A 15,900-nucleotide genomic window follows, 5' to 3' on the forward strand; every position below is an offset into this window, starting at 1 on the left:
TTCTGACTACAATCATGTTTGAGCATCCTTTTGGGTTTTCTTATCTAGTAATACTCGCAAATTACTACAGCTTATAAATTGTTAGAAGAGCTCACTGAGAAACGTTGACTATTGATATACAAAAATTTGCAGTTGTCATATTTTGTAGGCTGCTTCGCGTTTAACGGATTTTTTTTGGCATGCCGAGAAGATGCAAAAAAAGTAAAGTTTAAAACGTTTAAAACGTAAGGGGCATTTCAAATCAAAAGCCATAATACTTTCTTGCCTCACTGTTTTTGTTTAGTCCACACTTCTGGTGAGAACTTGAAATTCTTTACGGAACCAGAATAAAAATTAAAAACAAAGGCGATATTACTGATCAGATTTTTATTTAATTTTGTCAGATATAAAAACTACACATCACAGAATAAGTTAATCTAAATTTTGAAACAATAAAATTTTACATGTTAAATTTTACAGTTACAAAAAAGGTTTTTGTGCGCCTCATTTTCGCCTTAGAAATTCCTCTGGAAAGCACCATAGTTTGATCAGATGCAACTTTGGCTACCTCAAATTGTTTTTTATCTTCAATTTTTGTGTTTTCAGAGAGATCTTGTTTCAAACAGAGATCAGTTGCAATTAAAGAAACAATTCATCAAAAGAAATTCAAATGATAAAATTCTACATTAAGTTTTGCTATAACACTTAGTCGGTATTACATTTTTATTAAAATGTAAACACCCAAATTGTAGCAAAACCATCCTAACAAAAAGTCAGCAAGAAATTGATTGCCTCCCAGGTCGTTATGTCTAGACCAGCGTGACCTCTGGAGATGTCTTGGAGCGCACAAAAACCTGAAAAATGTTCTGGAACTTCTCTAATTAGAGATTGTTTTGGTCTGATCAGAGATCAACTCGAGAGCACTTTAAAAAGACAGATTTGGAACACACGAGAAAGTATGCTGAGAGAGATTTTTAGAACGTAATGTTAAGCTAATTTTTTAGGTTTAAACGGACAACTTCTGCAATAGAAACCCAAAAGAACAAAAAATGTACATTTTAAAATGGTATAATGATGTGTGTCTGATTGAAATCAATAGTTAATTAGTAAAACTGAAACGCATATTGATGAGGAAACACATGATCGCAAAAAATCTTATATGAAAATTGAATGTATTGGCTCTTGTAAAACATAAATTTTAATCTGATAACAGAATTCCGATTTCAGACATTGGTTTGGATCAGAGCCGCACTCTAGTCTGGAAATGGTCTTGAGTGTGTCTGATCTGAGGTAACTTTGGTCTGGGGTAGCCTGATCAGAGGTGGCCTCGAGCGCACTTCATTCTGATCAGACGTAGATTTAAGTGAAATACGAGCGCTGAATATATTTCAAGCTAATAACAGTTGAGTCAGAGGTCATTTACACTATATGGCACGGCCTGATCTATCTGGGATAATAACGCAATTCAACTGCGGTCGTGATAACGGCTCAAAACTGGGGTTGAAACAATATAGTAGATGCAAAATATGCAAACCAAGCGTGTCGTTGGTGTCCAGTTTTGGGTTTATAAAGAATAGAGCAATATAGATTGGGATGGCAGAACATGCAGTGAAGAAGAGAAATGCCCACGAGACCAGAATCAACACCCGAGTGATGGCCGATTGACGAGATGACTTGTTGAAAGTGCTCGCACTCGTTCTAAATCCAGAGAAAAAAATCTTATTTTGGAATCTGTTTCCTTTTGCAGCCTTGATCGACTTGAACAAAGCACAGCCGTATTCCCCCCAGCCCAATCACCATAAATATACCAAAATGTAAATGTGGACTATAATTTTCGTGTGTGTGTGTGTGTGCGTGTGTGTGTGCGTGTGTGTGTGTGTGTGTGTGTGTGTGTGTGTGTGTGTGTGTGTGTGTGTGTGTGTGTGGGGAGGGGGGTTGGTATATAATGCGAAAGAACCCAAATTTTGTCTGCGTTTAGCATGTCTTTCTTCGGTGTTCGTCTTATTTAAATTCATTTATTTAACAAATAGGGGTGGACATCTTTTGTGCAGAATATTGATTGCAGATAGTAACAAGGAGGCTCGGTAATGTGCGTTCGCACATAAAGTTCCGACCCCGCTCATCCACATTTTTGGCATAAATGCCTACCAAATGAGGAACAGACAGAAAACCCCAAAAATTCGACTTTTTTTCAAAAAAATGTTTATGAGCAAAGATCGCCTCCAACGCAAATAACTCAGTGGAGTAAAAAATGCTGCATTAGATAATTGGCGAAAAAGTCATGAAAGCCATTATTTTCAAAGTCATGAAAGCCATTAGATACAAAATGAAGCAATTAAGCAGGTTCACCTTTTCGTCAAAAAGAACTGCTTGAGACCTTTCATAAGTCAGAATATATCTTACGTCTACAAAAAGAGCGTTTAAAATAGACAAAAACCAAAAATTAGTTCACTTTTTTGCGAAAAACCCGTGTCGGATCCAGTGATTTCATAAAGAATTCTTTTAACAACATTAGATTTTGTACACTTGCAAATTCCCTCGACAACAAAATTGTCATTTTTGACCTCTAATTAACAAAGCTAGGTAACGAATAGACAGAAAACAACAAAAATGAGAAGTTAAAGATTGTTAAAAAGAGTTTTTTATTTTTGAAAAGAATGGTTTTCAAAGTCATGAAGGCCATCAGCTATCTACTCAAATCAGAACAAAGATTTATTCCTCATGAAATGCCAATTAGAGCTGTTATTATCCAGGTAGTTTCATACGACTAAAAAGACAAAGTTAAAACGACAATTAAAGACAATTGTATAAAATTAATTTAAATTCTTCGAGAAAGGGGTGTCGAAGACGTCAAAACCATATGATATTACTTTCAAGACTTTTATATGTTCAATTGTGTCTTATTTTGAATGGCAATAATGCAATATGTGAACTGTCAATAATGTGATAATGTGAAAAAACGAGAAAAAACGTGAAATTTGGCCAATACCTAAAAAAACAAAAAAAAAATGTGAAATCGAGTAGTATCAAAGCCAGAAAACCATAGCTTAACGTGTAAAACCACAAAAAAAATTAAATTTTAATTCAATAGAAAGAAGCTGATGACTAACCATTCTTTCTTTGCTGACACTAAGCTATAACGTGATCAAATTATGAGAAAAATTGAGGCAGAGTTGAATAAGCAATTGTTCATTTAAAAAGCAAACATTTTAAAAAGTGAAAACGACCAAAATATTAAAGTAAAAACAATTGATGCAATAATTTGGAACTGCTTAGCAAGCAATCTGGACCTATCAACAGTGAGCTTTGATGTGAATTGTTCTGTTCTTTAATTAACATAAAAAGCTCCTAATTTAAAAAAAAGACCGACTGTTTACACTCCGTATTTCTAATTGATTGTAACGGTCCAAGATTGCAACAAAACCAACGCCGCTACTGCTGTTTGTCCATTTAGAGGACTCAATTGTTTCGAATGCTTTAAATATAGATAAATTGTTAGTTAAAAGATCAAAATTAAATGCTGCGTTTTTGATTATCATAGAAAACGTTTGCAAAAACGGCAAATTTTTTATTCTAGACTACCCCTAAGGGAAGTGGAAATAAAACTAGCTGTCTTTGTAGTTTACTAGGATTGTTTTTATTGTTTTTGGGTTGTGTACTTCGGGCAAATATAGTCAAAATGGACTAAAGAAGCTTATTTCGGGCTGAAAAATGCTGAATTTTGAAATATTTAGCCATAATTTTAGCCAAAAAACTAAATAAAAATTTTCAGCACTACTTTTTATGTCGTTAAAAATAAGATTAACAGTACTATTGTCAACAATTTTTACATTTTTTAGCAGAATTGAAGAAATTTTAGGCGAAAATCAGGAAAATGTGAATAATCGGATATCCGTCAATTGTTCGCAAAACTTCAACTATCGATAACTCCCTGTAAAATACGAAATTAAAAAAAATCTTTTTAATTTCATATTCTACGCTGGAGGGGCTTTTTAATGATACCGCTCACAACTCTGTACGATGAATATATCGATCGGTCAAAATTGACTGAACAAAAAAAACCCATTTGAGTATATAGTTCCTCCCCTCTCAAGAGGGTCGGAACAAATAAATTCAAATGTGCAAAAGTTCGAATACTTATGAGAAGTTATAACTTGGTACTAACTTGAGTTTGTATAATATGATGATGTTGAAGACGAACAGGAGAGAAGAGGGTAGACCACAATACAACACTGTCAGTGCATACTATAGTCAAAATAGTCAATTTGGCCTCATTTTTTATTCTTTATTTCCGTTTTTTCTTAACTCGAAATTGGGAACAAAATCACTATAAGTCTACTTGAATTTTTCAGTCCATTGTCTTCAATACTAACAAACTCTATGAAAAGTAAAATGGCAACTTTGAGAGCTAATTAAAGCATTTTTGTCCTATTCTCGCTCTAACACTCATATGTACATACAGAGAAAGAGAGAGAGAGAGAGAGAGAGAGAGAGAGAGAGAGAGAGAGAGAGGAACAGTGTAAAAATGCAAAAAAAAATATAAACGAACTCGATGAAAGTTTCTGATGTCAATGTTTTTAAAACAATCGATTTTAATTTTGTTTTAAAACATCAAAATTTTAATTTCATTCGTTACTTGCACTTGATACTACTCAGGAAAAATATTGTTTTCCGCTCAAAACAAGAATTGTGTTCAGGAGAAAAGAACAAACCAGTCTGAGCAAAAAAAATATTGTGGTATATCCAGTGAAAAAGAGTCTTCTTTTATGATTAAAAATTTACTTTCATAAACAGCAGAAAATTATATTTTGAACATGCAATTGCTCCAAACAGTACAAAAGGAATATATCATGCAGAAGTTTTTTTATTGGACGTGTAAAACAAGGCTAATTTTACTTTAATCTAAGAGAAAGAATTTGCTCGATAAAAAATGTTCATCTTTGGAATAGAGTTGTCTGCATCTTAAAGATGTTTGTGAGTGAAAAGGGAGAATTAACAGATAAAAAAAAGAGGAATAGGTGTACATTAATGTACAATTATGTGTCAAACATTTTAACCGAAAACAAAAGATGACCGAAACTGCGATTGTCTGTAGAGATTGTCCTTGGTCAATATGTGGCGACCCATTACAATATCTTAGTATAGGCACAGCCGGACGACAAACTCATACACAAAAATTTGCACGCCATTTAACAACGTAAGGACTCTGAGGCAAGTTTGTTTTCACCTTTATTCGACCACGCAATTTAAGTTTTGACCTCTTCGTCAACCGTTATCGAAAACAAAAGAAAAGCGAAACTATGGAATAGATTGAAAGCTTCCTTAAAGAGTTATTTGAAATTTGTAATTTTGCAAACAGAGTGGAAGATATCATAAACAACCGTTTCATCACGAAAATGCCGATGACGATATTGAAAAGGAATTGAAACCAAAAACAAATTGAGTATTGCAGAGAGTACTGAAAAATAAAAAAGATATTGTAACGGCTGCTCTCCTATCAAAGTCAAGGAAAACTTTACACCACCCAGTTCGTTTCAGCGGTTTCAAATCTGTCCGGATATTGTGTTTTTGCAGTTAACTTTTGTGAACTGTATTATCCGCTATACTGTAGATTACTGTTGCATTTCTTGTTGCTCAATTACTCCTGATACGTAATTGCTCAGCTTTGCTGAATAAGAAACTTGTTTCTCTCAGAATAACAAAATAATTCAAATTGAAACAGTCAAATTTTGTTGAGTTTTTGCTAATAACTCAACTTGTAAACCGAATTTCGGAATTCTAATTCCGACAATTTGTAGCCCTATAACTTGACTATAGTCTTGCAAAGTTTCGGCTTTCTATCACAAAGATTGCAAAAACAGTCAGAAAAACTGTAAAAGTAACTGAACTAAAATAATAAATTTTTTAACTTTAATATTAGAAAGTCTCTCTATTGGTTTCAATAACAACAATGTTGAACTAGAGTAGGCTTCTTTAAAGCCAGTAAGAGAAACTAACTTTTTGCTTTGCACAAAGTTTCTCTTACTTTGGAACTTCGTTCCTCAGAAAGAAAGTTTTGAGAATATCAAAGTTAATTCTCTTTTCATAAGTCAAAGTAAAGTTAAGACTGTAAAATCACTAATATGATCTACAGAAACAAAACACGATAACAAGTAATTTACCGCTCAAGAAAGTGTGCTTCAATACGCACTGTATGTCAGTTTAATATAACCAAAATTGCAAATTTCAACTGATTCTTGTTAGTTTTTCGAGCTCCTTTTATGCTGCTAGTCACGTGGATTTACAAGTCAAATTCAACTGTTGATTGGTTGTAGATAATAATGTCGACAGAATGTGAACACTTTTCCATAACGTCATTTTTTCAGTGTAAATTTGATGTCATGGGAAATTTGTTAACCATGTAGAAGTTTTGTCGAATATTCTGTATCAATAACAGGTTGATTCGCAATCCAATCGCAAAGAATCTGATGCAATACTGTTAAGTCGTAGTATTGTTTTGCTGGTGGTTGAGGTAGTTCGAGTTTGAGTTATACTTCATGAATGACGATTGTGTACTAATAATAGTTGCTAAATATAAATGTTGAACAAAATGACCAAATCCGTTTGGCTTCGATAGAATGTATCATTAAATTTCGCTTGTCACTCTATTCTAGCTTTAAGGCTTGAAATGACCTTGAAGCGCTATTCAATTTGATTTCTGAGTTGTTACGCTGAGCCGCAATATCGCCGGCCCTGTTTTCCATCGCGAAAACATCTTTTCCAGGTAGTACTGGGGCGAGCTTCACTACTGGTCTCTTGTACACTCCGTCGTTCGTTCAAACTATAGCTGATCAAATCACACCGTCAGACCCATCGATGGTCTCCGCAACTCGACCTAGATTGTAATATCCACGCTTATTGCTGCCTTCGATCAACCAAACGAGATTGCCTTCTTAAAGGGTTTCGTTCGCCGTAGATCGCCATTTTTGCCGATTATTCAGAGTTGGCAGATATTCTTTACGAAATCTGTCCCATATGAGATTTGCATAGGCTTGAGTTTGTCGAAAGAGCTTTCGATGATCGACAAATTCCTCCGCGCATGGTAGGTAGGGTAAGCAAAATTTCTTGTTGCCAAGCAAGAAGAGATTGGGGGTCAATGCTTCTAAGTCATTGATATCTGAACTGACTGGAGTCAAAGGTCTCGCGTTCAACGTCTGCTCAACAATACACATCGTTGTTGAAAGAACGTCCTCGGTGACTGATCTGTTCCCAGACACTGCATACATTGCTTTCTTGCAACTTTTCACCAACCGCTCCCATACTCATCCAAAGTGAGGTGCTGCGGCTGGGTTGAACTTCCATCTGATCCCTCGTTGAATTAGATGTTCTTCGATCCCTTCTTTGTTCCATGCCGCAACGTACTCTGCAAATTCTCTTTCAGCTCCAACAAAATTTGTCCCGTTGTCGCTGATGATCGTATTCGGTTTGCCTCTACGAGCAATAAATCTCATTATTGCATTGAGACAACTATCAGTGTCCAACTTAGGTACCACTTCTATATGCACCGCTCTCATAGTTAGACAAGTAAAGAGACAACACCATCGCTTTTCATTTCTTCGCACAATCTTCACAATGAAAGGACCAAAGTAGTCGACTCCAACATTTGAAAAGGCTGTTGAAACATCTAACCGCTCTTCGGGTAGACCTGCCATTACTTGTGCTATCGTTTGTGCTCTGCCTTTTCTGCAGGTAATGCACTTGTTCTTGATTGATCTTAAGGCGTTCCGTATGCCTAGGATCCACATCTTCTGCTGAACAATGTTTCTTACATGCTCAGTGCCCTCGTGTTGATTGTCCTTGTGCTCGTTTCGCAAGAATAATTCAACCGCATGATGTTTCCAATGTAGCAAAATTGGATGCTTTGCATTGAAGTCCAACTGACTTTTGCCTATTCTGCCTTTGGCTCGAATAAGTCCTTCTTCATCCAGGAAGGGTGAGAATTGTAGAATTTTGCTGACTTTTGGAATTTCCTTTTCAGCTTTGAGAGATTTCATCTCTTCACCAAACTGCTCTTGTTGTAGTAGCTTGAAGATTGTTGCTTTTGCTTTTGCTCTTTCTTCGATGCTAACTATGAGTGTTGCTGGTCTGTGTTTGTTCAATGCTCGCTGTGCGTATGCCACTGTATTTACTAGTCTGTTGAAGCTACTGAATCGTTCCCACTGGATAACAGCTTTCTTCTCTTCAGCTTGTATCATGAAGACTGATGAGGGTATATTCTCTTCATCTGATGCAAAGATTAGGTTCACTTGCTCTGGACATTCACTTTCTGGTCGTTTCAACCAGGCCGGCTCAGTGAAACACTCACTTCTCTTGAGTTCCCCAATGTTGATTGCTCTGGTGCCAATGTCCGCTGGGTTGTTAATACCGCTGACATGTTTCCACTGTGAAACATCAGTTGTATCTAGTATCTCAGCCACTCAATTGGCTACAAACACTTGCTACTTGCGATGGGAACTGTGTATCCACTGCAATACTGTAGTTGAGTCTGACCAAAAACTGCAACTAATTATCTTCATTTCATGTTCTTTGACTATCTGTTCTTTCAACCTCACTGCCATGACTGCCGCTTGCAATTCCAATCGCGGTATTGAAAGATGCCTCATCGGTGCCACTCTGCATTTTCCAATGACAAATGCTAAGTCAGCTGAGTATTCTTTTGGTTGTGAACGTAGATAGGCTACTGCACACATCGTGTCTTCAGATGCGTCAGCAAACACATGAAGCTCGGTTTTATCCCTCTCTTAGTTGAAATACCTTCTATCGATGCTTGTTTCAGCCACTATTGGAAGTTGTTCTTTCCATCTCAGGAATTCTTCTTCTTCACTAGGCTCCACTTCGTTGTCCCAATGTTGTCCATTCTTAGTCCAGATGCCTTTCAGAAGTCGTCTCATATGAACACTGAACGGAGCAAACAATCCGATCGGGTCGAATACTGAAGATACCAATGACAAAATCTTCCTCTGGGTTATGGGGTTTCCACTTCCTTGTTGGTACCTTTACACACTTGAAGGCTATCATCAGTAACGGTCCATTTTAGTCCTAGCACAGAAGATCCCTCCGTATTGGGTTCCACTTCGACTTGCTTTGTGTTGCTGATAGACTTCAAGTCTTCTGGGATTGCTTTGGTAACAGCATCGTTGTTGCTTATCCACTTCTTCAGTTCAAATCCATGTTGTGAGAGAAGAGGTTGTAGTTGGTTGAAAACTTCAATTGCTTCTTCCGGGGTTTCTACTGATTTGATGAAATCGTCCATGTAGAAGTTGTTTTGTATTGCCTTTGCTGCAATCGGATACTCTTTTTTTCACTGTCCAGTCCCACTCGCTTGAGAGCATAGTTTGCACAAGTTGGAGGACTCTTAGTTCCAAATACGTGACGCTGATATTCGTATATCTGAACAAGTTCATTTGTTCTCGGACGCCATAAGAACCTCAAGCAACCTCTATCCTGTTTGGGAACTTGCACTTGTAGAAACATCGATTCGATGTCAGCTGTCAGGGCAATTGGTCCTTCACGGAATCTGAATATTGTTCCAATCAAACCATGTAGCAGATCAAGTTCTGCTAGTAGCTTATCGTTTAGGCATACTTCTTTGTACTTGGAGGCAGCGTTGCAAACACGTCTTACATTGCCCGGCTTGTTCGGGTTTAGCACTGGACGATGTGGCAAATACCATTCTTTCCCGAAGGTGCCTTTCACTTCGGACTCGTCCAATATCTTTACAAATCTTTTTTCCACGTCTGTATCTATTGACTGTTGATAGAAATTCTTCAGGTTTGGGTCCCTTTGGAATCTTTGCTCCAGTGAGTAAAGCTGACCCAAGGCTGAGCTGTAGTTGTTCGGTAGGTTTGGTTCTGGTTCACTCCACAGCATTCCCACTTCGTACCGCTCGCCTGTGAACTTTGTCGTCCTCTCTAGCATCTTTTGTGCCTGCAGTTTGTTCTTTGACTGACGGACGATGTTGATTTTGGAAGCATAGGTTTCTATGTCCCACCAGGTTTGGATATTCTCAGCCACTTTCACATCTTCAGTGAAGGCGAAATGACAAACATTTTGTCTTCTTTTGCCCGTCATGGGTCCACTGACTACCCATCCTAGCTCTGTTAGAACGGCGAAAGGTTCACTTCGTGTTCCTATCTTATAGTCCAATGGGCGTTGTAGCTCATAAGCATCTTGACCGAGGATGATGCCAACTTCCATCAAGTTGAAGCTTTTGTTTGGTAAAACACTCAAGTGATTGAAGCTTTGCTTCAGCTTGTTGTAGTTTGTGTTTCCCAAGGAGATTGACGGGTGTGCAAACGCTTCGTTTGAATGCACCTTTGAATGTAGTCCCTTTATTTTGAGAGGAACTCTTTCTGTCTTCAGATCCTTCGTTCCGTGTATGCCAGCTATGTTGAGCGTCACATCGGTGCCTTGGGCCCGTAACTTCTCTTGCACATTTTGATCAACGAATGAAACCGTTGATCCACTATCGAGGAAAGCATATGTGTTCAGCCTGTTGCCACCGCTCTGTTGTATTGAGACAGGAACTATCTGAAGAAAGCTAGTAACTTTGTTACTCTGGTTGATTGTTGCTGCGCTTACGTTGACTGCATGATTGCCCTCGTCCATTCGGTTTTCTGAGTGTAGCAATCGGTTGTGCTTCTTGATGCATCCATTGATGCCGCACGCATTGACTTTACAATCTTTGATTGCATGTCCTTTGCCTAGACATCCGTAACATAAGCGTTGCTTTCTCACTGCTGCGTACCGATCATTCACACTCATGCTCCTGAATAGTGGACAGCTCTATATTTTATGAGTGCCATTAACTAGCGGACAGTGATCACTTTGCGTTTGCTTCGTTTCTTTCACGTTGGAACTTGCACTGAATTTCGAAGTTTTCGAGAACCGTTTGTCTCTATTTGTGCTTCTTCGGTCTTCTTCTCTTCGCTCTCCCTTGAAAGCTGAAAACCCTTCGTGCACGAAAGCAATCTTTGATAGCCATTTTTCAAACATAATCAGATCAGGCCAATCTTCGTTTTTATCATCAACATAGAACCACCACTTCTCTTTGAGAACTTGGGGTAGTTTATCTACTGCCATATACAATGTCGAGCTTGATTGCAGATCACCAATCTGCTTGTACTCTTTGAGCACATTCACAAAGTTCGAAACAATAACTGAGAAACTGATCAGACCTGTTGAGTCGTGTGGTTTCACCTGACTTGCTTTGTGAAGGCTCTCCAGTTGTGCATCAATGATCACATGAGGCCTTCCAAAATTCCTCTCCAGAATGCTCCATGCAGCACCATAGAACTGTCCAGAATAGCTCATTCCAGAAATTACTGACCTTGCCTTGCCTGTCAGTAGAGTCTTCAGATGGCTCATCGTCTCTGAGTCTGGTATTGGTCGTTGATCCACTGTAGCAATGAACATACTAGACCACTCCGGCCATTCGAGAGGGTTTCCGTCGAAGTTGTTCAATTTCAGCTTTGGTAGGTTACTACTACCTGAATAGCCAGTGCTGTATCGTAATAGACCAGTTCTGGGGGAAACGTCTCGGTCTTCAACACTTGTGTATCGGTCTCGTGAACTGCGATATCGTGAGAAGTGACTATGCCTGTTCACTTCAGGGGTTACTTCGAAGCGAGCTGTTGATCGTTCTGGTGTTAGAAGGTTGTCCATCCTGCTGGCCCAGTCAGAGACATCTCTTTCCTTTGGGGTCCAGTTAAAGGGTGATTTGTCTCGAGCACCAGTTGATTGGGAACGAGCATCATCGTTCTCTAATGCTGTTCTCTTCACTTTGCGCTCTAGCTCACGCTCTTCCTCCAGCAATTGATGCTTGGTTTCCGGTTCCTTCATTTGCATTTCCAGCTCTAGCCTCCTCCGCTCAAACCGTGCTTGTTCCAATCGCATCTTGGTTTCGAATTCGATATCGAATTTTTTCATCCTTTCCTCTCGCCTTTGCTTTGCTGAAGATGTTTCCGAAACATTCTCCGTCTCTTGGCCGCTTGCTGTTGCTCCGTTTTGCACTGTTTGAGCAACTGGGTTGTCCGTTGGGTAGTTGTTGTTGTTCTTGTTGTCATTCACGGCTTGGGTTGCGTTGCTTTGCTCTGCATTCATTTCTGGTTGCGTGCCTTTGCTTATATATGAAAGCCAATGATAGTCCAAACTTGCTTTGCACTTCCTTGCTTCTTTCAGATGTTCTTCAACGAAATTTGCTTTGTAGGGCACAAGCTTGTTTCGACGCTGCAGTTGCTTGGGTATTTCTTCCTCTAGGAGGTGGACAGTCTGTTGATAGAGGACCTTTAATTTGTTGGGTCGATCTGAATCTTCAATTATTTTGTAGCCAAGACTTCTTTTAGTGTTAACTTTCTCCACTAACTCTTGAAGCTTCTTATCGTACCTGTGAGCTGTTGATTGAAGCTCCTCTCTGCTAGTTGTGCTTTACTTGCCTGGTTGCTGTTCGCTTTTGCTTTGTTGGTTTCCTTTGAACAGGGTTCGCACTTCAATTTCTTTATTGAATTGCACTCTTCTGTTCGCCTCGCTGGCCTGTTGGTGTTGATTTGTTTGATTCTTTTTGGTGGGTGCCATCGGACTCTCTTCATCAGATTGGAAAGCAGTTTGCCTTCCACTGTCCGGGTCGGCGGACCAAATGTAACGGCTGTTCTCCTATCAAAGTCAAGGAAAACTTTACACCGCCCAGTTCGTTTCAGCGGTTTCAAATCTGTCCGGATATTGTGTTTTTGCAGTTAATTTTTGAGAACTGTATTATCCGCTATACTGTAGATTACCGATGCATTTCTTGTTGCTCAATTACTCCTGATAACTAATCGCTCAGCTTTGCTGAATAAGAAACTTGTTTCTCTCATAATAACAAAATAATTCAAATTGAAACAGTCAAATTTTGTTGAGTTTTTGTTAATAACTCAACTTGTAAACCGAATTTCGGAATTCTAATTCCAACAATTTGTAGCCCTATAACTTGACTATAGTCTTGCAAAGTTTCGGCTTTCTATCACAAAGATTGCAAAAACAGTCAGAAAAACTGTAAAAGTAACTGAACTACAATAATAAATTTTTTAACTTTAATGTTAGAAAGTCTCTCTATTGGTTTCAATAACAACAATGTTGAACTAGAGTAGGCTTCGTTAAAGCCAGTAAGAGAAACTGACTTTATGCTTTGCACAAAGTTTCTCTTACTTTGGAACTTCGTTCCTCAGAAAGAAAGTTTTGAGAATATCAAAGTTAATTCTCTTTTCACAAGTCAAAGTAAAGTTAAGACTGTAAAATCACTAATATGATCTACAGAAACAAGACACGATAACAATTAATTTACCGCTCAAGAAAGTGTGCTTCAATACGCACTGTATGTCAGTTTAATATAACCAAAATTGCAAATTTCAACTGATTCTTGGTAGTTGTTCGAGCTCCTTTTATGCTGCTAGTCACGTGCATTTACAAGTCAAATTCAACTGTTGGTTGGTTGTAGATAATAATGTCGACAGAATGTGAACACTTTTCCATAACGTCTTTTTTTCAGTGTAAATTTGATGTCATGGGAAATTTGTTAACCATGTAGAAGTTTTGTCGAATATTCTGTATCAATAACAGGTTGATTCGCAATCCAATCGCAAAGAATCTGATGCAATACTGTTAAGTCGTAGTATTGTTTTGCTGGTGGTTGAGGTAGTTCGAGTTTGAGTTATACTTCATGAATGACGATTGTGTACTAATAATAGTTGCTAAATATAAATGTTGAACAAAATGACCAAATCCGTTTGGCTTCGATAGAATGTATCATTAAATTTCGCTTGTCACTCTATTCTAGCTTTAAGGCTTGAAATGACCTTGAAGCGCTATTCAATTTAATTTCTGAGTTGTTAAGCTCAGCCGCAATAGATATAAAAAAGATTTTTTTTCAATTATCTTTTATTTCATTTTTTAAGGAATCGGATCTACCACTTCTTCTTCCATAAAATTCGAGCTTTGATTTTAGTGCTGCATTAGCTAAACGAAGCTCTTGTTTTACAGAACAGAACTTTTTTAAACAACTTTTTTGGTACATAATAGGCCAAAAAGAGGTACAGGGCTTCTAAATCTCTCTTACTAAAACAAGTTTTACCTCAACTACTCAGAAATCTTCTTTCCGGACCTAATCTACATTTTTTTCGTGTCAACTGTTCATTCAAAAGTTTTCCTTTTTCCTCTTTTCAATTTCTTCAATGGATGGAACCTCAAATCTGAATTAAAAATGGACTCAGAGAACTGCAAATTGATGCTTCTCTGTTTCTGTCCGTTTTGTAAGGTAAACTTAAAAAAACTTGACCAAAGAAAAAAATGAAACCTTGCATGTAAACCATTCTGAGAAAAAAGTGGAAAAACAATTTTGCAGCGCATTTGATAATTTTTCCCCAATTGGTGATCAATGCTTTTTGTTTTGCAACAAATTTGAAATCTCAATTTAATTTATATCAGATATTTATTGTGAATTTAAATTAGATTGAGTAAACGTTGGAATGCAAATGCGGTGAATTTCGCGGCGAATTTTTGTAAGAAATGCGGTGAATTGTTTTTTCACCGCGTTCTCCGCATTCACCGCATTTTTTACATTAATTTGCCACAAAAGTCGATGTAGTGAATTTTGTAAGAAATGCGATGCAATGCGGTGAAATATTTTTTCATCGCACTCACCCAATCACCGCCTTTCTTACAAAAATTCACCCAAAAACCTCTACCCGGGTAATTTACATTTAAAACTATTCCATGACACATTAGAATTGAGCAGAATCTTCTCAAAACGGAAAATGCAGCAAAAGTTAATGCGTTCTAGCCTGTATGAACAGGTTTTAAAATAATATTTTCCCGAAAATTTACAGGTAATCAAGGAATTATTTTTCTTACAAAATCTTTTCTCTGGTGTGAATTATTGTCAAAATTGAGTAAGTAGAATTGCTTAATTATTTGTTTGTTTATTTAAAAAGAGGCCTGGAAGTATATCTGTCCCCCCAGCTGAGACAGATAGTCAGCATAGACACACTTGTTGTCTACCAAGTCATACACGTACAGATTGCCAGAGGTGAGACACCACATGCTCAGCCAGACACAGCCACTCACGTACACTGGGTACCTATAACAACCCAAGAGAAGACTCCATGTTAATCTGAAATCAGTTATGAGATCATAAACAATGTTAAAAGAGTCTTGTGATGGATTCATTCCCGGGTCGAGGTTTGGCGGTGAAATTTCGTAAGAAATGCGGTGAAATGCGGTGAAAAAAAATAATTTTCACCGCGTATTTCTTACATCTTTTTGCGGTGAATGCGGTGAATCGCGGTGAATTATTTATTTTCACCGCGTTCTCAGTATTCTTACAAAAAAGAGTCGTCCCCACACGTGTTCGAACCTCTGCCCGCCTGCATGACTTCCACTGCTTAGTCCACTGCGCCAACTTTCACGTAAATCATTGAACTTGCTTGTGAATTTAAATCAGATTGAGCAAACTTTGGAAATCATTTGCGGTGAATTTTTGTAAGAAATGTGGTTAATTTCGCGGTGAATTTTTGTAAGAAATGCGGTGAAATGTGGTGAATTATTTTTTTTCACCGCATTCACCGCTTTCACCGCATTTCTTACATTATTTTGCCACAAAAGTTGATGCGGTGAATTTTTGTAAGAAATGCGGTGAATTTTGGGGTGAATTTTTGTAAGAAATGCGGTGAAATGCGGTGAATTATTTATTTTCACCGCATTCACCGCAATCACCGCATTTCTTACAAAATTTCACCGCATTCACCGCATTTCTTACAAAAAATTACTCTAAAACCTCGACCCGGGTTATTTATTACTTCTATATTATTTGATTACAATGATTGCAATTTGTTAAAGCTCAAATTCGTCTTG

General features: G+C 37.8%; 1 protein-coding gene across 1 annotated transcript; it reads right to left on the reverse strand.

Moving 5' to 3' along the window:
* Positions 1–1,439: 1,439 nt before the first annotated feature.
* LOC142355391 (uncharacterized) lies at positions 1,440–15,123 on the reverse strand (the record flags this gene model as incomplete). Its single annotated transcript, XM_075407588.1, has 3 exons — positions 14,986–15,123; positions 4,145–4,224; positions 1,440–1,677 (listed from the first exon to the last, which is right to left on the reverse strand). Coding segments are annotated over exons 1-3 (423 nt in total), but the record flags the coding sequence as incomplete, so codon positions are not given.
* Between the last annotated feature and the right edge of the window lie 777 nt (positions 15,124–15,900).

The sequence above is a fragment of the Convolutriloba macropyga genome, unplaced genomic scaffold (genome assembly GCF_964194025.1).
Source record: "Convolutriloba macropyga unplaced genomic scaffold, txConMacr16.3 SCAFFOLD_5120, whole genome shotgun sequence".
NCBI classification, from domain to species: Eukaryota; Metazoa; Xenacoelomorpha; order Acoela; family Convolutidae; genus Convolutriloba; species Convolutriloba macropyga.